Source organism: Zootoca vivipara, chromosome 3 (genome assembly GCF_963506605.1).
Source record: "Zootoca vivipara chromosome 3, rZooViv1.1, whole genome shotgun sequence".
Taxonomy (NCBI): Eukaryota; Metazoa; Chordata; class Lepidosauria; order Squamata; family Lacertidae; genus Zootoca; species Zootoca vivipara.
Genome location: NC_083278.1, coordinates 31,428,656 through 31,452,717, shown reverse-complemented (window position 1 = coordinate 31,452,717; position 24,062 = coordinate 31,428,656). Strand labels below are relative to the sequence as shown.

Here is a 24,062-nt window from a genome sequence, read left to right as displayed (position 1 = left end):
GCAATGTCAGTAAGTAACCTATACCCCCTTTACTCACTGGCTGCTTTTCATTCAGTCCTCATGGTTTCTCACACACATACTTTCCCAGCATCCATCTCTGCCTGCCTAACAATGGGAGACCCTCATGGCTGCCTCAAGCCTACAACAGATTGGAGGAGAGGAAAGGAAAAGGGACTCCGAGAACATAAACCCTTTAACAGAGGCTCCCCATGAATGTTGAACATTCTAAGCATTAAGTATTATTTCTCTAATCTCAGTTATTCACCCATCTTGCAGTTCGTTGTGCAAATTGTTGTTGCTGTTAGCCATGGCTGTTAGCCATAACAAGCAGGAAAGGACGGAGCAGGGAATTCTACTTCACTGTGTTTGGAAAAGGTAACAACCGCCTCCGTTCATACTGTTTCATTCTTCAGATCATACGCTAAGCCCATCTCTGGATATTGTTCCCTTGGCAAGTATGATAATTCTGTTGCCAAAGTATGAGAGCAGGGAAGCAACACAGGATGTCTGCATCACATACAGAAGCATGAAGCTGCCTTCTATGGGTCAAATAATTAGTACATCAAGCTCAGGAGCTCAGGAATGTCTATTCCAACTGTCAACTGCTTCCTAAGGTATGAAGCAGAGCTCTCTTTCCCAGTCTGCTGCCCAAAGATCTTTTAAACAGAAATGCCTGGTACTGGACTGAGGACCTTGTTAAGCATGCAAAGCATGTATGTGTCCTACACCTATGTTTTTGGTCATCCCATACGTTCAGAGAATTAGGGGGGGGGGGAGTGATTTCTACAACAGTGAAAAATACCTAGGCAGCTACTTTAAACTTGATCAGAAACTAGCTTGCCAGCTGTCAGGGATGCTATAGTAGTCCATTTCTTGCATTAGCAGAGGGCTGGACTAGACAATCTTTGATGTCCTTTGCAGTTCCATGACTTTTAGGGTTCTACAATAGATAAGATTCCAAAATAGAGAATATAATCAGCAAAACCATAAATGATACGGTTAAATCTGATGCCACCGAAAAGATGAAGAAAATGTATATTGTTTTTAACAATCACATCTTTATTTCCATGCAATACCCTTTTGTAAGAAAATAACATGGGTACTCATGCTTAGATATTGGCACATAATTGCATATCTATTAGGAGCTCCTTCCTACTCATCGCTGCTCTAAAGATATATCTGGGACATGCATTTGATTGATTGGCTTTCAATGTAAGTATTTCATGCTTTTTGGTGCAGTGATAGTACCAAAAAGTCTGGTTTGATTAATAGCCAGACAAGCAACGCACAAGCTTAAAGCAGCGGTCATCAACTTTTACAATTGACAATTCTATGCTTTATTATGGATTTTCTTCCAAAGAGAAGCAAAAATGTAGTATGTTGAAACAACATTCCACAACTTTGCATTGTTCTTACCAACAGAATACACACACTGTGTCAGTTAGGCCCGTCAGTTATCATCACCAAAAAGCAGCATCTTGTTGAATGTAACATGTGAACACCTCTATAGTTGGATTAGATCCATGTTTGAGGTCACAAGTCTGCTACTAGGCTAGTTTGGACCTTAAACTGGGGAGATACAGATTCAACCAGGACTCTTATTGAGAGACATTGGCCCAGTCATTACCTCAAGTCTAATGTAAACTGAAAATTCATTTAAAAAGGACCAATATACCAATCTCTAATACAGATCACACAATAAACCCAACTTACTTTATTTATTTATTTATTTATTTATTTATTAAATTTATATACTGCCCTTCATCTGAGGGTCATAAGGCAGTTTACAGTATAAAAACACAAAAATACATAACGTATCATCAGGCAAAACAATATATACACTGAATGCAATAAATAGGATTGCATTCAATGTATAGGGTTGCACTGCCAATATTGCTTTGCCAAGATACTGTATTTGGTAGTTAACATAACAGCAGTTTTATATAGCTTAAGATCTATGCTTACAAACAGCATCTCTTTTAACACAGCACAATTCCTGCTCCGGGCTTACATTTATATGCACACATACCCATACTTTTGCTCGGTTGTTAATATGTAATTCCAAATAGGTCACGTTGAGTACAGTTGTATGGTGTGTACTACCAAAAGTGATTGATCAAGAAACAAGCACTTCGCTAATGTTGCAGCAAAATGTCACAATGCAAATGTTATGCAGCCAGGGAAATCAATATTAGATCAGTGTTTGCATGCTGGTATGTTGCCACAACTAGACAGCTGACATTTCAATGCTGATCAATTTTGAAAAAAGTTTGGTTTTAACCTTTAACACATTGAAATTCTGAAGAAATACTCAAAGTATGCAATCTTAGCAAAGATGTAGATATTATATTTTATCACTATGGACATCCAGAGACACTTAAAAAAAAAACCTATCAAAAGCACTAATTTCATGTGAAGAATTAGCTCCCCCACCCCATTAACAGCTATCCAGCATTTCTTCACATTAAAATATATCAGGTGGTTGCTTACCACTGAGTATTCCCATGGATTTATATCCCTTGGGGGGGGGGTGTTGCAAGTAAACAGTTTGTGATAGATTTCTTGTATTTGGAGCCTGCCCTTTTCAATAGAAAAAAAAAATCAAAGCAAGTAATAAAGAGCCATACACAAAGAGGTCAACCAAGGAAACCTGCAGAAAGAACCTTGAGCCCCCCTATCCCACCCTACACACCACAAAGCTGGTCACTACTTCAAGAGTTTAAGAGAGGAGAGGCCATGATCCAAAGAAGGAACATTCTTACAAATAGGAATGCGCTACTTCATGTTTAGAAAGCAAAGCTCAGTCATATTGTTTGATCCTGCCTTCTTTGATCTCCCCTACTACGTCGGAAAATTAATCACTTGATATCTTTTGCAAATCCCATGTCTCGTTTGTTTCAACAGAACCTACTTGTACAGCACAGTAGTACCTCGGGTTACGAACGCGATCCGTTCCGGGTCGCAGTTCGTAACCCGAAAAGGTCGCAAACCGAGCGTGCGCTTCTGCGCATAGCGCGTTTTTGCGCATGCGCAAAGCGCGCGCACCGCTTCTGCGCATGCGCGGGACACGCGCGCGCCGAAAACACTTCCAGGTTTGCGGAGTTCGTAACCCGAACTGTTCGCAACCCGAGCGGTTTGCAACCCGAGGTACGACTGTACTTCATACATTGAGCACCAGGGTGTTGGGCCATTTCTAATAGGGTTACTATCATTAGATGGAAAATACTCTCTGCAAGAGAATCATCTCATAGCTTAACATTTGAGAGACAAATAGGGCACGCAACAAAATGTTATAGTGGATTCCCAAGTGGATGAGCACAACTGTAGCATATCCGATAGTGAAGGTTTCTCCCCATTGCTAGGTCAGCTGGCCATCATGTGTTAGATGAAAAAGTGAAGGGGGATTGTTGGGAGATGTCAGGGAAAGGAAAGGTGCTAGCATTAAAAAGGAGTAATTTGTATGCCCTTGAATTTATACAATGGGCAGTGTGACACTAGAGGTCAAAGAGAACAATTACCAGACCTTTAGAAGGCATCTCAAGGCAGCCCTGTTTAGGGAAGCTTTTAATGTTTGATGGATTTCTGTATTTTAGAATTTGTGTTTTTTGGAAGCCGCCCAGAGTGGCTGGGGGAACCCGGCCAGATGGGCGGGGTATAAATAATAAATTATTATTATTATTATTATTATTATTATTATTATTATTATTATAAGTCAAGAATAATTTGATTTAGGATGCAACCCCCATGCAGAGGAGGTCTTATTTCCAAGTAAACATGGGTAGGTTGAGGTTGCACATTTGATATTAAGCCCGACTGTGTCAAATGTTAATCCAAATGCTAAAGCGTAACTTTGCATGTACGTAAAACACTCCACTTAACCGTTCAATAATGATTCGGGAAATAAATAAATAAAAGAAGCTATTTCGGTTTCCCCTTGGGTCATAATCTCACACACATTTTGAGGTCACACTGAACTAAGTGGGAGTTCTGTGTTGAGTTGACCCACATTATGTTCAGGCTGCCAGGTAAAATTTCAGAATCTAGACCTTCTTCTAATTCAACTTGCAAGCCTCTACTTTACCTCTTTTCCGCCAATCAGGAAATCTTCAACATTGGCCTGCAGTGCCCAAGAACGTTCGGGTGGGTGGGGGGCTTGTTTACAACACTCTTTTTCTCTCGGGGAGCTCTCTAATCCACATCATCACTCCATGGGCATGCTTGCATGTGCCCTTGATTTACTTTGCAATTTAACATTTCAATCTGGTAGTTTTTAGTCAGAGGAGTTCTTAAAAGTGTTGATTCTTTAAAGTATTTCAACCTAAACGTCCTAGAAATGTGCAGGAACACTCCCTTCTTACCAGATCTTTATATGACTGTCATATTCCTAAAGTGAGGAGTGGAAAGCACAAGTTACCTTAAAATGTGCATCTCAACCAGTCTTTCACTGACTGGTATGGCTAGAAGATACAGCACAACCCTTTGGGCCTTGGTGCCATATTATGACAACACTATAGCTCAATGTCTTCCAGATTTTAAACTGTGGTGTGTTATTATATACAACCCTGGCAGTTTTAAAATTCTCAGCTCCAATGGGAGGAGCTGAAAGAGCAGTGAACACAGTTCAATGCATACAATGGGGCTTTTCCACCACTTCCTGTTGCAACCCTTAGTTCCCCCACCCCCCATGGTCACTCCTAAATATTTCAGGCCCTCTACAACAGTGTAGAATAGGCATCCCCAAACTGTGGCCCTCCAGATGTTTTTGCCTACAACTCCCATGATCCATAGCTAACAGGACCAGTGAAGATGGGAATTGTAGTCCAAAACATCTGGAGGGCCAAAGTTTGGGGATGCCTGGTGTAGAATACGGAGAAGCGGGCAAGAAGACAGGTTGGACTGGTGGAAACTGGGTTGGCCTCTCTTTGCTTGAGTGGAAGCACGTTTTACTCATATAAGGGGTTCTCTGCTTCATCTTACCCTGCACTAGGATACAGCTGCTACTGAAAACTCAGCTGAATAGGGTGACTGGATTGGTGCTAGCAGAGAGGGAGGGCTAAACAAAGCTCTCTTAGTGGCTACAATAGCTGGGGTGTGTGGGGGGGGAAATGTTACACAGTTGTGTAGGTGCTGCAGTCACCTGAAGTCGTTTGACCACCTGAAGGCTTACTGATGGTCCAGAATGGCCCTGTGACCACCTTGCTTCTCAAATATAATCCGTTCTGGGAGTCCGTTCAACATCCGAAACGGTTCAAAAACCAAGGCACGTCTTCTGATTGGCTGCAGGAGCTTCCTGCACTCAATCAGAAGCCGCGGAAGCTGCGTCGGACGTTCAGCTTCCGAAAAATGTTTGCAAACCAGAACACTTACTTCCGGGTTTGCGGCATTCTGGAGCCGATTTCTTCAGGAGCCAAGCCGTTCAAGTACCAAGGTACCACTGTATTAAAGAAAACCAATTTGCTTCTGCGACTCTTCCTATTATAATGTCTTCTTTCCCCCTCAATTGTTACCTACACCACCAATATTTCTTCTTCAGTTGCAGCAAGTGACTTCCAAACAAGTACTGTATAAACAAAGTAGCAACACAACTCCTTACTCTTCCAGAAGCTTTTTCAAAATGTTGTGATATTTTAAAACTAAACAAGAATTGAAATCCATAGATGGTGACTGTACTCATTAAAGCGTGTTTGAAAGATTTTCTGAGTGCAGTTTGTCACAACTTTTTAGCGCTTTTTGTACTAAACACACCACTTGCGTGATGGACAGTGAAGCAACACAATTTCCATTTAATTGATTTAAATAAGGCTGAATAAATCTTCACCTTTATGTGACAAGCAGTCAAGACTGACAAGTGATGGTAGGCAGGTAAAAGTAAATGAAGAGAAGTCTGAATTGCCCTTGCCATTTATCTTGGTCTTATGTGTCGTAAATCCAGTTTGGGAGAGAGACATTCTGAATTTCACTATTCAAGCACTAAATGAAACTGTCTCCTTCAAAATGATAGTTCCACTACAGCAGTGATACATATCCTTGTTTTAATTAACCTAATGGTCTATTCACCCACCATACTTGGAGGCCTATTTCATTACCCTAAATTAACATTTTCTTTCCATTAAACATCAGATAAAAGATACCAATTGCATGCCTGGTTTACAATACATTCAATCAGTAGCATTATTTGCTTAGTAGTAGCAACGTAAAAAAAAAAGAATTGAAGTACCAAAATGCACGTTGACCAGATTACTAATAAGCAAAGGAGACTATAAGTAATAAGACACAGATATTACACTCTTATACTTCAGAATACCTGTTCATTAACTAACCCAATATGGCCCTAGATCCTTTGTTGATACTCTAAACTTTTTCTAACTTTAGTGACATTGACAGAGTAAATGTGTCACCCAAAGTACCGTACCCCTTGGTTCTTGAGTTATTATTTAAGAAGCATAAAATTGAAATTATTTTAAAGGTCTAGAGTTTTCACAGCATTATTCTCTCATCAGATCCACTACCTCACAATGTGATACATATTCCAAATCCTACAGTTGGATGAAATAAGACCCAAGGATGCATCTTCCTTTTCTCCTCCTCTTTGTCTTGTATCTTTCCCCCAAAATATCTACTGTTCTTTACCACTGATAAGTTTCCACAGAGGTTTCCACTAGAGATACAGCTGATACGTACCAAATAAAGCACTTTTTGGATGGTAGTTATGGAATGCCCTCATGGGGAAGGCACGATAGGTTCCTTCCCTTCCCAGTTTTAGACACACTGTACAGTCAAACCTCGGTTTTCGACTGCCTCTGTTTGTGACCGCTTCGGTTCCCAACCACCGCGGACCTGGAAGTGTTTACATCCGGGTTCCGCGGCGCTCGGATGCGCAGAAGCGATCTGCGCAGCGCGCGTGTGCCCAGAAGCGTGCATCGGGGAGCGACTGATTCGGGGAGCGACCGGCTCTGCGGAACGGATTGCGGTCGCAAACTGAGGTATGACTGTAAAGACTTTTCTTATCAGGTCTGCATTTGATTCATGTTCTCCTCCTAACTTTAATTGTTTTTTTTATATTGCTTTACTGGTGGCTTTTGTTTTATTCTTGTTTTCTTACATTTTTTAGTAATTTGCACTCATGCTTTTACCCTATGCTGCTTTGCATTTTTATGTAGAAAAGCAGAATACAAATAACATGAAACTAGCAAGTAAGTGTCCTTACAGGAGACGTAACGACACAGGATGGAATTCAGCAATGTCTGCTAGTGGAATGAACACCATTAAGAGAATGGGCTCTCCCCCTCACCCCATAGTTCCCTACACCAAAATTAGAAACTCATTTATATAAGCTAGGCACCAAGTGACGCCTTAATCTAGGGTTACAGTCACCCAAAACATAATGTCTAGTTGCCATTTTGGGGCAAGGCAGCTCTAAAGTCTTATTTTTCAAATGATGGGCTGACTGTGATTGATTCTTAGTTAAACATCTAGCTAGTTCAATGACAATCTTGAGCTGGATTAAGAGCTTTGAGAACTTAAATAAGGAAAGTCACTTGATCCAGGGACAGTCCTTGGGAGTCGAACGTTCCGGCTCCCGAACGATCGAAAACCGGAAGTGAGTGTTCAGTTTTTCTAACGTTCTTTCAGAAGCCAAACATCCGACGGAGCTTCCGCAGCTTCCGATTGGCTGCAGGAGCTTCAGTCGAACGTTTAGGAAGTTGAACGGACTTCCAGAACGGATTCTGTTTGACTTCCGAGGTACGACTGTATATGAGTAACAGGCTTGTATTTTAGAAGTTATGAGAGCAAAATGTAGTTCTTGCGAGATGCTGAAAAGGGAGGCATTGACAGGAGCTGACAACTCCTTGGATGCAGGAGAATGTAAGATGGTCCATGACCCAGAACCATCAGTAGGGAAGGACCATCTCCGACAAACAAAAAGCTTCGGAGGTACACAATTTTTGTACAGCTTCATATTCACATTTTCCATAAGCATGACAATAAAAAGATCTTCCAAACATGCCAGAGATCTTAAATCATTTTTCCCCCTGATGATTTAAAACCTACTGTACCAGTGTTGAATAAAAAGAGCTTGCTAAACAGTATGAAGAACAAAGCCAAGAGCCATTTATTTCAACTTTCTAGACCTAAAAAGTTCCCTCACATAGAAAGGTAAGCTTAAATTATGCTAGAGCTACAAATTAGACATAGACTTGGAAATCACAGAAGTAATTCTGTCTCTGTGTGTAAGTTATGAGGCTAACCAAAGTGCTAACTCACTTGATATAGTTCAAGAAATGATTATTACAACCCAGTAAGTAATTTGTCTCATTGCAGTAGGATGCAATAAGGCCATTTCTCTTGTATATATATATATGTGTGTGTGTGTGTGTGTGTGTGTGTGTGTGTGTGTGTGTGTGTGTGTATATATATATATATATATATATATATATATATATATATATATATATATGTCCAGAAGAAACAAGGATTGTCAGTCCTCTTAATTTCATTTATAATCTGCTTCAAGGAATGGACTTTTTAAATTAAACACCAGAACAGAGATATTTAGAATAGATATTAGAGTAATTTGTTGTGAGGAACATTAAAAGATTGTTGGTTTTATAACATCTTATATCACTGATGCAAAGAAATTAAGTCACTCATTACAGTACAGCAGATGTGTACTTTTGGTATTTGCAAAGTTTTTACTAAGTAACTTACCATAACCCTGTCACGTCTGTGCAAACTGTGCAGTACAATCCTATGCCTATTTACTCAGAAGTCCCACAAAGTTTAATGGGGCTTACTGCTAGGTTGGTGCATATAATAGCAGCCATCAAAATATTATTTACAACATTCTCTAGCCACTCCATAAAGTCCTTTTAATTTGGGTGTATAGAGACCTAAACAGTAAAATTAAAACACAGGGGGGAAATACAAGAGACAATGGATACATTCACATGTAACACCAAACCATGGCTTAGCACTGCATAGGCATGTCCATATGAGCCTGAGTGAAGCACTGGGGTCACACATTCCCCCCTCCCACACAACTTAGGAGAAACAAAATATAAAAAATTCCTCGCAGTAGCACCTTCAGATAAGAAGTGTGCATGCACACGAAAGCTCATACCAATGACAAACTTAGTTGGTCTCTAAGGTGCTACTGGAAGGATTTTTTTTTTGTTTCCACTACAGCAGACCAACACAGCTACCTACCTGTAACTAGAATTTAGGAGAAAGTCAGAGTTTAATTTCACTTTTACAGAATCCCAATTTAGTGTTGCATTTGACCCAACCAGGGATCCCGATTTTAAACGAACTCTGGTGTGTTTTTATAAGCTGGCTTGCTATGAACACTTGAGCTTGTTTTAAACCAAGTATCATGCTCCAGTGAGTCTCCTGAGAGGCTGGGGCCCCAAATCCTAAGGAGGTTTAAGCCTCTTAGCAAAACACTCGCCAAACAGGGCAGGGTTATAGGTGCAGCACCATCAAAACAAACCATGTTCAAGCATGGAGAATCAGTCTAGGTCTGAAGTGTGATCCAGAGACAAGGCTAAGCAACCGTCCAAGGTCAGTATGACAGGAAGCTCAGACAAGGTACAGTACAACATAGCAAGGAGGGAGAACAAGGAGCCAGAGACCTGTGCTGTTTCCAGCAACCAGGTGGTTCAGGATACGCTTGCCTCCTAGACTACACTCAAACCACAGCTACTGGTAGTGAAGGTCTTTCAGGGATTGTTAACTCACAACAACCCCTTACTCATGACCTATGCAAAGAATCTGGGTATGTAGATATATTATATGTTGTTGCTTTTCAGCCTGGACAGCTTCAAGGATTCTTTAGCGGGTCTCCCCCACAGAGGTCCCCCCACAAGGGATCCTCAGCACTGGTTCCAGGGGACACTGCCTGCTTCAAGGTCTCCAACCTACAGGGTGTCTGTTTCATCATCTGAGGACTCCATGTCTGGCGCATATATGGGCTAGACATGACACAAAACCACTCTGCCTAAGTCTTTCTCCAGGCAAGAGAGTTAAACACTCGGAGTGATTATAACAGTGTTAAATCATGCTTCACTGTTACATGAAAACACGGCTATTGAGAAATGGCCAGGCAAAAGGAATAAATGGAATGTTTATATCGCACCCAGGAGACTTGAGAGAGATTATATGTTGGCAGCACTCTTAAGAGAAATCCAATGGGACACATCACTGCATTGCAAAATCAGGAGAGACTTCTCGCCTATTGGGAATATTCAGGCCGGTAGTCTACTTGTTTTTGTTGTTCAGCAGAGACCTGGATTTCCAGAACAGCATCCAGCACTGAATATGCACATACAAGACAAGAACTACTACTAATAGTCCAAGGGACAGCACAGAGATATTTTCTGCCATTTTAAAGAAAAGCCCCTAACAGGAACTCCATGCACCACTTGACAAACTATTTCTGAAACTATAGTGAAATTTCCTAGCAGCTTTCACAGTACGGTGCAAAGAGTCACTACAAGGCAAAATGGAGTCAAAAGCTCTATGGATACACAACCCCAGTCTTTGCATACCATTAAAGGTACACTTTGGTTGACAGCCACTCTACACATATGCACATGGTACAATCTTCAATGATGGGATGAAGAAGCTAGTTTATATCCCTAAATTTACGTTACTCAACCAAGAGCAGATCAGCCACTGAGTTCTGGCAGACAAGTAAAGCTTCTCTTCCCAGTAATAGTCTGCATCTAGTAATAAAAAACTTAACAAAATTGAAAATATGCTTCTCATTGTCATTCTGCGTAACTAAGGTTTGAGGAGGAAGTGGGGGCAGGAGGAACAGAGGCATGCTGCAAAACAGAAATTAATTTAACGTTTTAAAAATTGCTATGCTGCAGGTTCACCTTTAGAACAAAGTAGCTCTCAAGCAGTAAAGCTTTAAGTGGCAGAATCCGCTCGTGCAATATTATGTACAAAGCCTTCTATAAAGCCTCTTTCAATAGCATGGCTGTTTCTCAATAATAGGAAAGCCTTGAAAATGAGAGGAGAAATCACTTGCACACCTATTGGCTCTATTTTTTTTTTTTGCATTCAGTAACATCAAATACACAATGCACTAGTAAATCACCGAACCAATGTAGTGTAAAATATAACCGAGGTACTTCCATTTACATGGCATTAGAATGGAAATAGGATGATATAAAAGTGTACAAACATCAATTCTTTAAGCAGAGTATGATTTAGAACAAAATTGACTTGGCTAAAGAAAATAGTGTGTGTGTCCCCATATAAGAATTCTGGTTTCATTTCACGAAGCCATTTACCTGCTCTCTTTGATCTCACTTGAAAGGTACTTAACTGACAGTTTGATGTCAGGATTTTAATAATATCTGCATGCTAGAAGCAATTGCAAAACTAACCTAAGGAACATGATCTTGGAAAAGTTGAAGAGATAATGGCAAGGGGAGAAAAAGTTTTTGAACTGAGAGCTACTGCAGTTAGACAAAGGAAGTTGTTGCAGCAGCAGTAACTGAGATGAGTCTCTAGATTCTAGAACCTCATCAAAGTTACTGCTGCAGAGTCTTGAATAAAAGACCATTTCCCTAAAACCAATTTGTGGAATGGCACAAGTAGCAGGCTACTTATTACAAGCTCAAAAAATATTGTGCGGCTGAGGGGCCTGAAGACATTCAATAGCCAATTTTACAACGCAATCCTATATACACCTACTTTAAGTCCTATTTAGTTCAATCAGCTTACTTCCATGTAAGCAGGTGTAGGCTTGTATACAATTTTTTGTCTTACTCAGAGTAAATCCACCGAAATGAAGGAACATGGCTATCTTAGGTTTATAAATTTCAACGGGTCTATTTTGAACAAACATTTGATGGATTTTTGTTTGTTGTACCGGTACTAACAAGAGCCTCTTTTGCTATTCAGGATGGTAATTATCCTCTGCTTTTGAAACCAAAGCAAACCAACACTATAGGAAAACTGAAACACTGAACTGCTCTTTTTATATTCAAGATGTATGAATTATTCAAGATGTATGCATTAATGCTAAAATGTGTTTCTTCCCTAACAAGACACTCTTTTCATAGTAGCACATTTATACTACAGTAAGTATGAATATTGCCTAGTTCACAAAGTATTCTAAAGATTGGTACAAATGGATCTAGAATCTTCCTCCCAGAACTCTAAGGGCTATTTTTGCTTAATTTTACCATATGGGAATTACATGTTCCTGCTTCTCAGAATGTTAAAGCACATCTTACTATAACCCCAAACTAAGACTCCCCCACTTTAGACATACTTTTATAGCAAATGTGCTGCCCTCCAAATGTTGAACTCCATTGTCATTGGTCATGTTGACTGAGTGTTAGAATCATAGAATCCTGGAAGTTGGAAGGTACCCCAAGGGTCATCTAGTCCAACCTCCTCCAATGCAGGAATCTCAGCTAAAGCATCCATGACAGGTGACCAGCCAACCTCTGCTTAAAAACCTCCAAGGAAGGAAAGTCCACCACCTCTCATGAGAGTCTGTTCCACCAACAGACTCCCACTGCAACAACAACTGCAGAGCTCCACTTTTACTATCACTGCATGTAGTGTTTATTTTCCTTCTAACTTTTCTATCTTACCTTGCAATGAGAAATAATGAAGTGCCTATGTATATTGCTGCAATGTTATGGCAACCCACTCCCCACAACTCCAATTTTGACCCCTTCTTTCAGTGGTTTCACTTCAGTAAATCGTCAAAACTTTAACACTAAGTTCAGATTTTGAATCGGAACCAGTACGAAGCTATAACTAAGGCAATAAAAAAGCCCAAAGTGTTATGCGGCAAACAAAAGTACTTTGTCCTTTTTAACAACTTGCCATCTGTGAACATTTTTACCAGTTAAAAATAATGGTTAACTCAAATGAATCTATGAGAATACAGTACATCGTGCACAACAGATGGCTTCTTTATACAACAGTTCTGGGGAACATATTTGTTACAGCTTCTTCTTAGTTGTTTCTTGTGCCTATAGTCCAACAAAATATCTGAAACACCCCATCATTGCTATATTAGCTCTTTAACCACCAGGGGGGTGAGGGATGGGAAGGCCGAAGGCAATGAGAATATTCTAGAACATATGGTTGCAGCCTTTAGGATGTCACAAAAGGCTGTGCTTCAGCAACTTGAATGTGTGTTTTACAAAAGACATAAAGCACCATTTCTACTGCTGCAGCACAAGAGATAAAATACTGCTGAATTTTTGTGTGTGAAGGTCATTTTATCTGTTCTCCATCTTTGTTTTTTAAATGCACTGCATTTTAATATATTTATATATGTATTTTAATATTTTGTGTTGTATTGTATTCAATTTCAATTGCTGTAAGACTCCCTGAGTAGTGGGTTGGCACCAGAAGGAGAAGGTAGCATGTGTGTGTATCTTAAAATAAACCACCTTTTCACTTTAGCAAAAATCTAGTACAGTACAGGGATAGGCATCCCTGGCTCTCCAGATGTTTTGGAACTACAACTCCCATGATCCCTAACTAACAGAGCCAGTGTTCAGGGATCATGGGAGTTGTAGTTCCTAAACATCTGGAGAGCCAAGGTTGCCTATGCCTGATCTAGTACCAGGAGACCCATTATTTATCCCATATTTGCTAACAGGTAAATTTTGAAATAAGAGTGAGAGATGCATCAGTATCTCTGATAAAACTTAAAGAAATATGCATCACCAACAAGGTCACAAAACTGGCCTTGTATTTAAGCACTCACTGGCATCAAAGAACTCCATGCAGGCAAGTGAGTGAGCTGGTGGAAGAGGATCGGAGGGATCCATCCCTCCTCCAAGCCTTGTGGAAACTAAATGGTTTGCCATAGGAGAGAAGTCCCCTGAAAAGAAATGTAAAGGATGCAGAAGAGGGATGAAATTGTGAGTTTACTAGTAGTGGGGTAGGAGAGCTGGCGGGAGGGGGGGATCACATCTGGCAACCAATACCAGTTTCAGATAGTACATGGGTAGATGAGTGTAAAAAGTCCAGGACACAAATTCTCACAGCCCTCTAGTGGCTATGGTGGCTCATTTACCAGAAGTAATGTATTTAGCATTAACTCTGGAAGTGTATACTGTACTTGATTCAGACCAAACTAAGCCTCCGAGAGCAAAATATACATCAGCTTTATTAATGCATCATTAAGGCTAACTGCACACTGTCATCTGCCAGGTGAAGTAAACACAAATTGATATACTAGTTAGTACTAGCAATCAAGATCAAATGAAACTTAGACCTTCCATTTTCCAACTTAATTCCTATGCACTGAAATACTACAGGGATCCATATAAGCCCTGTATTAAATACTGAGTCGACGACACAGCGATTCATCATAAACTGCTCTTTATTTGGAGGCTAGAACAGAACTGACTTACTGCTGAGCCGGCCTGCTTTTTTAGAGGCTGGCTCAAACAATGTTACAAAACATAATTCGAAGATCCCTCCTAAAGTTCCCAAGAATAAACTTGTGGGATTACATCACCACAGTGATTCTCGGTCTCCTTGAGTTCCTGGGCCAGACCCTTGAAACTCAAAACACACCACAATGAGATAAACATTACTTTCCTTCAAACAATTCCCATACATTCCCAGCCAGCGTGCAACTGATTCTCACTTCTACTGGATTCTAAGTTCTTACAGCATCACTATGTGAAAGACAGCAGACTAAAACCTTATTGGAGCTCAAGACAAAGCGATAAGGCCTCAGAGACGCAACAGCCTGAATTACATTGTACTTAAAGCACTCTCAATCAGAGGGGAAGGGAACCCATAATTCCAGATGTGGGCCAGAACCACAGCTGGTTCCCAGTGAAGGAATCCAGGAGAAGGGGAAAGTCTTCCACTCAGTAGAAATGACCAGAAATGCTTATGTGTAATTTCGGTCCATCTCAAGTGCCTTCTCTGTAAAAACAACAATTCTCCTCTAAACCTATTTTGACTTTGTTTTGACTTATTCACTGCCAGAAGCATACCTCAGACAATGGCCTTGCAAGAAATAATATTTATGCACTTCACTGCGCAGTGACTGAAATTGTTAAAAATATTTCAGGAAAATATTGCGAGTACCTTGAACTCACAAGCAATGCCAGACATCTTCTAACTGCTCTGTAGTATCACAAATGGGAAAAAATAATAAATGGCACAGAAATAATAGAAAGGCATTAAACGAAATTATACTAAAATGAAAGCACTTTTCTGCTGCACTTCAGCACAAAGCATCCAGAGGACAAAGTCATTTTAATCATGTTTTATACTGCACTGTCAAAGTTATTACCTTACTAACCTTGTATATGCATATTATAAAAATCATCCATTTATGTTACAGTGAATTACTTTGGGTTAACACTCAAAACTCAATACCTGAAACGAATCTCAAGTGACAAGACCTTCATTAATCACAATTTTCTGATATTTAATGCCACAACACAAAGCCTTCTTCTTCACAGTTTGAAACTTCAGGTGATCAAATATTATTGAACACCATCTGTATCAAATTGCATACTCCCTCTCTCATTCCCAAACAAAAATTACTGCTAGGAGCTACATGAAAAATGGTGTTTACAGATTTGAGTAGTGGAGGAAAGGTGAATCCTTGAACAAAAGGCGTAAAGAAGCATGGTTTCATACGTAGCATATCCACACTTCTAAGAAGACTGGTGCCTTCCCACTTGCACAACAGAAATACACTTGTGAATATCTCCACACACACCCCATGCCCTCAAAGTCTGTTCTGAATGGGTCTCCAACCTTCCAGAGCAGATTTATTTTTTAGGGGGTGGGGGCAGGGAAGCTGAAGCTGCAAAGCAGAGGAGAAAGAGGTGTAAATAAATGCAAGGTCAGATTGGGCAGGGTATCTAGAAAGAAGTGGAAAGTGTTTTCTTGCCTCTGGAGACAGACGGATGCGAAGGAAAGCAACTATACATTTGAGGGACTAGGAAAGCTATGGTACCAGAACAGATCTGCACAACTTAAGACAACCCCTAGATATGATTTCTGCTCCTGAACAAGACCTTTCAAAATAGTATTTCAACCACTTTTTAAATCAGAGCCCACCTTGGTGCCCCCCCCAAAAAAACCTATGTTTTCCATGACTATGTCACCTTTCCCCAGGACCCGATTCTTGTTCCTGAGCTTCCGCTGTACCTCCAAAATGAAACGTTCGGTGCAGGACAACTTTCTGCTATCCTCCGCATCTCCATGCTTGGGGAGAGGAGGCAAGATTCCATTCCACATAATGTGTAAACAGGCCTCTGCTCACCCTCCGCAGAGGGCAAACACCAGCAAGCATGAAGTCAAGCCATCGCACCTTCCTCTCCCCAGCCCAAGTCAGAGTGCAATGGGGAGGCAGATTTGGTTCTAGATTTGGCTCTGCACTGAACAGGTTCTCCAAGTGCCCCCAACAGCAAAAGAGGTGCTAAAACAAACCAATGGCTTCTTCTCAACTATGGGAAGACCCCTCCCCTTCAGCTGGTCACACTCCACAGAAGATGGCAAGAGAACTTGTCATGTCAGATGTGGTGAGCAGAACTGTGGACCCCTGAATTTAAACTATCCCTTCACACTTAGTCTGCATGGTGTATTATCATGGTTGCGCCAGAAGCAGTTTAGTCGTGCTGGACACATGACCCGGAAAGCTGTTTGTGGACAAACGCAGGCTCCCTTGGCCTGAAAGTGAGATGAGCGCCACACGCCATAGTCGCCTTTGACTGGACTTAACCATTGATGGGTCCTTTACCTTCACCTTTTGTAGCATGGGCTTGGTGGTTCAGAACACACATAGCACCCTGTGGCCTCACTTTAGCACACTGAACAATTGTTTTATCGATATATTAAAAAGCTTCTTAATTGGAGTTTATCCGCATTTAGTTGCATCTGATAAAAGCAACTTTAAAACCCCACTATCCAAACTTCAGCTACTGTGAAATGTTTCCCAAACCTAAATAAATAAACATTCAAAATAATGATTGCAGGTTACACTGCAAAATCTTAAAGTGAAAGTTTATAAGGATTTTTGTAGTCTCCAAGAACAGTTTTATTATACAAAACTGAAAAAAAAACCTTTACAAGTACGAAAGAAGCTATTTCAGTGTTCTGCTGTCTCCTAGCAACTAGGATCTGCTGATGTCTTCTCATCACAAGTAGGCCATTTGTATAAAATCTGTTGTGTTTCGGGGCAGTCATGTGTCAAGCAAAGCAATGGTATGCACAGCAAGAAGCTTCCAACTATAAATAAAATAGCAATGATAGTATTTCTTATTAGGAACCTAAGAAGCTGTCTTACACCAAACATCAGAGCACTGGTCCATCTAGCTCCATATTCTCAACACTGACTAGCAGCAGCTCCCCAGGGTTTCAAGCTGCGAACATACACAAACCTAGAAGGAAATGCAGAGGACTGAACTTGGGGCCTCCTGCTTACTGAGTAGATGCTCTACCACCAAGCAACAGACCTTCCCAAAACAGGTAATGCAGCATTGAAGAAAGGTAATTCTGTTCGATCACAAAATAAGCTGGAGCAGAATCATGTTACTTAACAAAAACTGGAGGGGTCACTGGAAATGCTATCCGTGCAACAGCACCAACAGACCCAAATCATTTGCATGTTATCTGTACAAATAACCTTGTAAAAACCTTGTAAAACTACAGGCTTCCCAGTTCACATCTCAGCCTTTTAAGTCGCTATGATACACTAGCGCTGTAAAAAACATCAAGTCTTATGCCTGAAGGAACGAGTTAATTCTGAAGCACAAAGAAACCTTGGCCACGAGCAGAGAAACAAAGAATAAGATCCTCTTCAAAGCCACTTCCATTAAGGCAGGCACAGGAGAACCGTTATATTGATTTGAACTTTCCACTATAGCTCCTTATGTTTCAGAAACTATCTCACCTACTTCTCACAGTGTTTGGAATTTCTTTTCTAAAAGCTATTAATACATGATGAACAAGCAAGAAAGTGGCTAAGCTGCAGAAACTACTTTTTTAAAGGTTAAATACTAGCAATCATTAATGCATGATGGCTTGAAAAACTGCAAAAAGAGTCAAATTTGCAGATGATAGAAAGATGGGAAGGACCGGCTCAAAACTGGACAACGGGGATGATGGCAGAATGAAAACTCGAGACAAATTGTGGACTGCAATTCTCTCCTACATGAATTTTATAGAATTAATGACTAGGTAGCCAACACTTTTGAGAATGGCCAACTAAGGAAGAGGCAACACTCGTGCTGTCACAGAAATGGCAGGTTTCTTTTTTTTTTACTTGTAGTAACAACCATGTTTTCAAGACACACACAAAAAACCCAGTTATACTCAGCATCACTACAACCTTGGTTTGGAAGTTCTGGACACTACAATTCAGGATTGCATTAATAAGTTGTTGTTGGCATCCGTCTGCCACAAGAGACGATGGAATGGGCCTCTGGGGATGAAGTCAAACAGCTGCGTTAGCAGCACCAAAGTGACTTGCCCAGATGAGAACTATAAGGATTTATTTTTTAAGAGTGTGCTGGCATCAAATGCTTCCCCAAGCAACAATATTTATTCTCTCTCTAAACCACAGAGCCTAGGGCTTGCCGATCAGAAGGTTGGTGGTTCAAATCCCCGCGACGGGGTGAGCTCCCGTTCCTCTGTCCCAGCTCCTGCCAACCTAGCAGTTCGAAAGCACATCAAAGTGCACATAGATACAGTAAATAGGTACCGCTCCGGCGGGAAGGTAAAAGGCGTTTCCATGCGCTGCTTTGGTTCTCCAGAAGCGGCTTAGTCATGATGGCCACATGACCAGGAAGCTGTCTGCGGACAAACGGCGGCTCCCTCGGCCAATAACGCGAGATGAGCGCCGCAACCCTAGAGCTGTCTGCAACTGGACCTAATGGTCAGGGGTCCCTTTACCTTTTAAGAGTAATACAGCTGACTGAATAGCAAGCAAGTTGAAAAACAAGCATCACTATTTAGTATTACTGTATTGTTATTTATTAAATTTGTATACCGCCCTATACCTGCGGGTCTCAGGGATAAAAATCACAATACAAAAAATATATATTTCTGCCCCTGTTCCTCTACCTGTTCCTAATATTATTCTGAAGTTTGCTGAAATGGAGCGAGCGGAAAACTGCTTGTCGATAAGAACTGCCATATAAAACCACTGTGTATTTCTAATACCATCCCAAGCAGAAAGGTTCCAATTTTACATTGTACAGTAACACGAAGTCTTACATAATGAGGATAAGAAGCTTTAAAAAGAGAGAGAAAGAAAGATGAAGTTGAAGTACTTCTCAAAACCTTAAAGACAAATCCCCATCACCTTTCACAGGCTGAATGGAATGTTACCATTTATAAAAATGAAAACCGAAAAGGGAGGGTAAAACACAGAGCAAATTAGGAAGAAAAATACTTACTGCCAGGGCTTTTGACAGTTTGGTTCTGTAATTGTTCAGAACAATGGTAACAAAATCTTGCTGAGGTACATAGGCATAGCCACCATGAAGGTAAACTTTTCTCACACGGACTAAATCCACAGCATCACAGAAAGGAACCTGGAAGACAGAAAAAGCAGGTGTAATCTCTGAAAGGGACAGGCCGGGCCATTTTTGATAAACAACTCTTTTTTATCTTTTTCTTTTTAGCATACTCATTGGTCCTGAGAAGCCTAAGGTGAAACAACAGTGCTTCCAAGTCTAATTTTGGGAAGATTCCTTTAGCAATCACTGAGGGTTGCCAGACTCAATAGAGGACAGGACTTCTGTGCCTTTAGTTGCCCTGTTTTCTTTTGAGTCTGGAAACCTTAAAGAGAAACCAGCAGACCCTTTGTTTAATTTCCAAGCAAAGGGTCTGCTGGTTTCTCTTTAAGGTTTCCAGACTCAAAAGAGAGCGGGGCAACTAAAGGCACAGAAGTCCTGTCCTCTATTGAGTCTGGCAACCCTACAATCACTTCACAGAAAGTACTTTCCTTCTGGGTATAATGGCTGGGATTCAACTTAGCGCTAAGGAGATTGCTTGCCTTCTTCCCTCCAATCCACATGTTGTTCTGGAAGTTCTCTCAAGCCTCTAGAGTGGATCTAAGGGAGATACGAGAGGCACAGGAAAGACCCATTGCATTAGGAGGAATCCTTGTGCCAGCTTCTACTAACAGAATAGCTTAGTCGAATGCAGCCCAGTATTCGTTTTACCCAACTTTCAGCAAGTAAATACATCATCTGCTTAACTGCACAGATATTTGCAGTTTAGGGTTACTGTATACATTGGCAAATCATTTCCTTTAAGGTAAGTCATATATATAAAAACTGTGAGCAGAAGCAATTAGAAAATGAAGTAGTAGCACTATTTGCCCAAATGGGTTGGGAAATTGAGGTTATGAGAATGAAAATACAGATTTTTTTCATTTATACAAAATGCCGCCGCCGCCACCTCGGCCTGCTCACTTACCTTATAAAAGACAAACTCTTCTATTTTAACACCCCCCAAACCAGGAGTTGAGTTTCGCAGCTTCTCTCCAATGTTCATCTTTTCAGATTTTGGAATCTAAAACAAAAGTCATTGACTTTGAAAATGACTGAACACATTGTAAGAGAAGATCTCTTAGTTACAAGGTTAAAATAAATGCGGCATCTAAGCTAAGCCTTGCAAAAATGTGGAACTCGGGTGTACTACTAAAGGAAAAGGAATACAAAAGAATGAAAAAGGAAGAAGACTCATCCAAATGAGGTAGTAACTATTTTAATTAGGTAAATGAAGTATGAAGTGTTAAGAAACAAAAATGGAAGTAGCATTAAGAAGTTGTGTTCTCCCCCCCCCCAACATCCTCCATCCTCAGAACTAAGCCTTTTGAGTAGTAAAAGCAGAAACCGAACCTACCTTCCCATACATCTAGTTACAGGTAGGTAGCCGTGTTGGTCTGAGTCGAAGCAAAATAAAAAAATTCCTTCACTATCACCTTAAAGACCAACTAAGTTTTTATTTTGGTATGAGCTACGAAGTGTGCATGCACACGAAAGCTCATACCAAAATAAAAACTTAGTTGGTCTTTAAGGTGCTACTGAAGGAATTTTTTTATTCTACCTTCCCATAGTTCACATTGTAAAAGGAGCCTTATACACCATTAAGCAAGCTGGAATGGAATAGAACCCCGTAAGGAAGACCTTTAGAAGTTCTTCCATAGTTGCTTCCCAAGGCTCCTGGATATTCCACAATTAGCAGTCCTGCCATCGCCCCAAAATCATTTCAACTAACCCAACATCATGAGAAGATATGTTTAAGATCTTCAGACGATACCCTGTTGACTGTGCTGCAGCTTAAAGAACTCTACCTTGTGATAGCACAGAGGTGAACATTCTCCACACTGGCATCTTTTCTTCGTGGAACAAATTCCCCTCACCCCCACCTCCATTACGTGCAGGTGAGGTTTCCATCATTTATTAAAACTTAGTTTTTCACTGAAGCACTGCCCGACCATCAATACCAGTTTTAAACTGCCTTCTATAGCATCTTGATATTTGGATAAGTTATTTTGAAATGAAGCTCTTTCCAAGGAAAAAAAGAAACTAGCATGGATGCCAACTTTATTTTTAAATGTACCAACAAATTTCAAGAGCCTAGTGTCTAAAATCCTAATAATTCTTGTAATTAAACTCATAATTTTGTTTTCTAATCACATTGCCATTTTTGTAGGGCTGCAAGCTTAAATCAACTAATTGGTGCAGTCCACTGCTAAACCATTAATCTAGGATTAGATGTTTCTCACCATCATTCAATGAGGATGTTAATTACAGTACTTCAGGGCCTCTCTCCATTGCCCATGACATTTCTGGGGCTGCTTGGACAACTGTCACTATTACTCTTTGTCATTTGTCTTCCTTCTAATTAACATTTATTCCCCCATCCTTTAAAATTCACTGGGGGTTGGGAAATGCTTATGGAGAGGAACGGCAGGCTAGCAGCCACCACTGTTGGTGAGCAGTTAAAATGGAAGGTTGCTAGGCAGCTCACAAATGAAGTTGTGTATTGGGCTGCAGGGGGTGGCAAACTAGGGGAAGGTGATTGTCACTCCTTTCAACCCCCACCTGTTTGCTTGATTTTTAAGAGAAACAAGCCAAAATGGAATGGAGACACCACTGCGGGATGCTGGGCAGGTAGCAACTGCCACTGCTGATGAATTAAAAAGCAAAGTCCAATGGCCCTTAATGAATCTTCTTTGGCCCTTGGTTAGTCAACAGAGAGTAATAAAGATAGATGAAGCATTGCAAAACCTAGACCACTACGATTGCTTCCAGAAGGTTGGTGACGAACCAGAGCAGTGCACGGATACACCGTTTAACTTCCCGCCAGAGCGGTACCTATTTATCTACTTGCACTTTGGCGTGCTTTCGAGCTGCTAGGTAGGCAGGAACTGGGACCAAGCAACGGGAGCTCATCCTATCGCGGGGATTTGAACTGCCGACTTTCTGATCGGCAAGCCCTAGGCTCTGTGGTTTAACCCACAGCACCACAGTGACACTAATCTCCAAAACAAAAGCAAAAAAACTCCATCATAAAAACCAAGTAGTTTTGATCCAACTACTGGAATTCAAATACAGGTTAGAAGCCACACTTCAGCTAGGCAAATCAAAGCACAGGAGATACCAGGCACTTTAAGCTTTTAATTAACTGCTGTCAAAGCGCAGTTATCCTTTTGTTGCTTTCACAGAAAGTCAAGAGCATTCCATTCACTGAGATGCTGAATTATCAGTGTGCACTTATATCCCCCTACTACTCAATTAGAAAGGTTTGAAAGTGAAATAAAATGAAAGATGCCCGCTCTTTTCAGAACTATTCAGTGATAAAAACAGGAAACTTAAGAACTGCCATTTGCACTACTTAACAAACCTCTCCAAAGACTTTTTGTTGAAAATCACAACAAAATCAAAGAGCAGCTACCTGGGGAAAAACTGAACTTTACTGACTTCTGCTACCCACCGTTATTTTTCGGCACAGCCAGCCAGTAACTGCATTGTAGAGCATTAGCTCCTCCATCTGACTATTCCAGGACACCGTTTTTCCTCCCTCGATATTGCACTGGAATGTACTCTTAGCAAAAAAATTGTGTGTGTGTGTGTGCGCGCGCGCGCTTAAATACAGGTGTATTTAAACACAAATTCAGAAGTCAGTAAAGTTCAAGCAGTAGACTGCCTTATGGAAGACATCCAGTCAATATCTCAGAAACAATATTAGTACGATCAGAACTATAAACTTCAATTGTATTGTACCTTGCCATTTTCACTAGCTACAATCACAACTGAAAAAGTTTTAAAATAAAAAAGGAGTATCCATGTTTAATAATAATAATAATAATAATAATAATAATAATAAAGTCTAGTTAACGGTCTAGGATCAGTCAATCCACAAGCAGTCAAGCACCCTTCCTGGAGTGCTGCAACACTCTGAAGCACTTTTAGGAACTGAAAGTGGAGTGGAAAAAAGGTTGAAAAAGGAGCAAGGTAACCCTTTGACACCTTGCGCATTTAGGCTCGGTGGCAACCCATGCAGGCAGTGGGAAAAGCTTCCTTCCCCTATTCTAACCTTTATTGAACAAGTCTCTACAAAGTTTAAAAGAAAGGTTAGAAAATGGGAAAGGTCCCTTCCCCATTGCCTGGCAAAAACAGAGGGGGAATTAGTCTCTCTTCTGTTGAGTGAAAGAGAACGGGGCCCATTTTCCCTCCACTTCTTAGTTAAATCCAGGTAGGCCCTTAGAGTCCTGCCCACCTAGCAGTTCGAAAGCACGAAGTGCAAGTAGATAAATAGGTACCGCTCTGGCGGGAAGGTAAATGGCGTTTCCATGCACTACTCTGGTTTGCCAGAAGCGGCTTAGTCATGCTGGCCACATGACCTGGAAGCTGTACGCCGGCTCCCTCGGCCAATAAAGCGAGATGAGCGCTGCAACCCCAGAGTCGTCCACGACTGGACCTAACGGTCAGGGGTCCCTTTACCTTGACCCTAGGCCCTTAGAGAGCACCTTGTCTGGGTTGCCCTGAAAATAGTGATACTGTAAATACTGTTCCAGCTTC

At 40.9% G+C, this 24,062-nt stretch overlaps 1 protein-coding gene across 2 annotated transcripts in view; it reads right to left on the bottom strand.

Moving 5' to 3' along the window:
* Positions 1-24,062, bottom strand: part of PRIM2 (DNA primase subunit 2) — a 60,447-nt gene that overhangs the window by 26,723 nt on the left and 9,662 nt on the right. For both annotated transcript variants that reach the window (XM_060272515.1, XM_035109708.2), the window contains 2 exons: positions 20,449-20,544; positions 19,422-19,559 (listed from right to left, as the gene is read on the bottom strand). In XM_060272515.1, the coding sequence (XP_060128498.1) occupies positions 19,422-19,559; positions 20,449-20,544 (234 nt within the window). The remainder of the gene's footprint in view (positions 1-19,421; positions 19,560-20,448; positions 20,545-24,062) is intronic.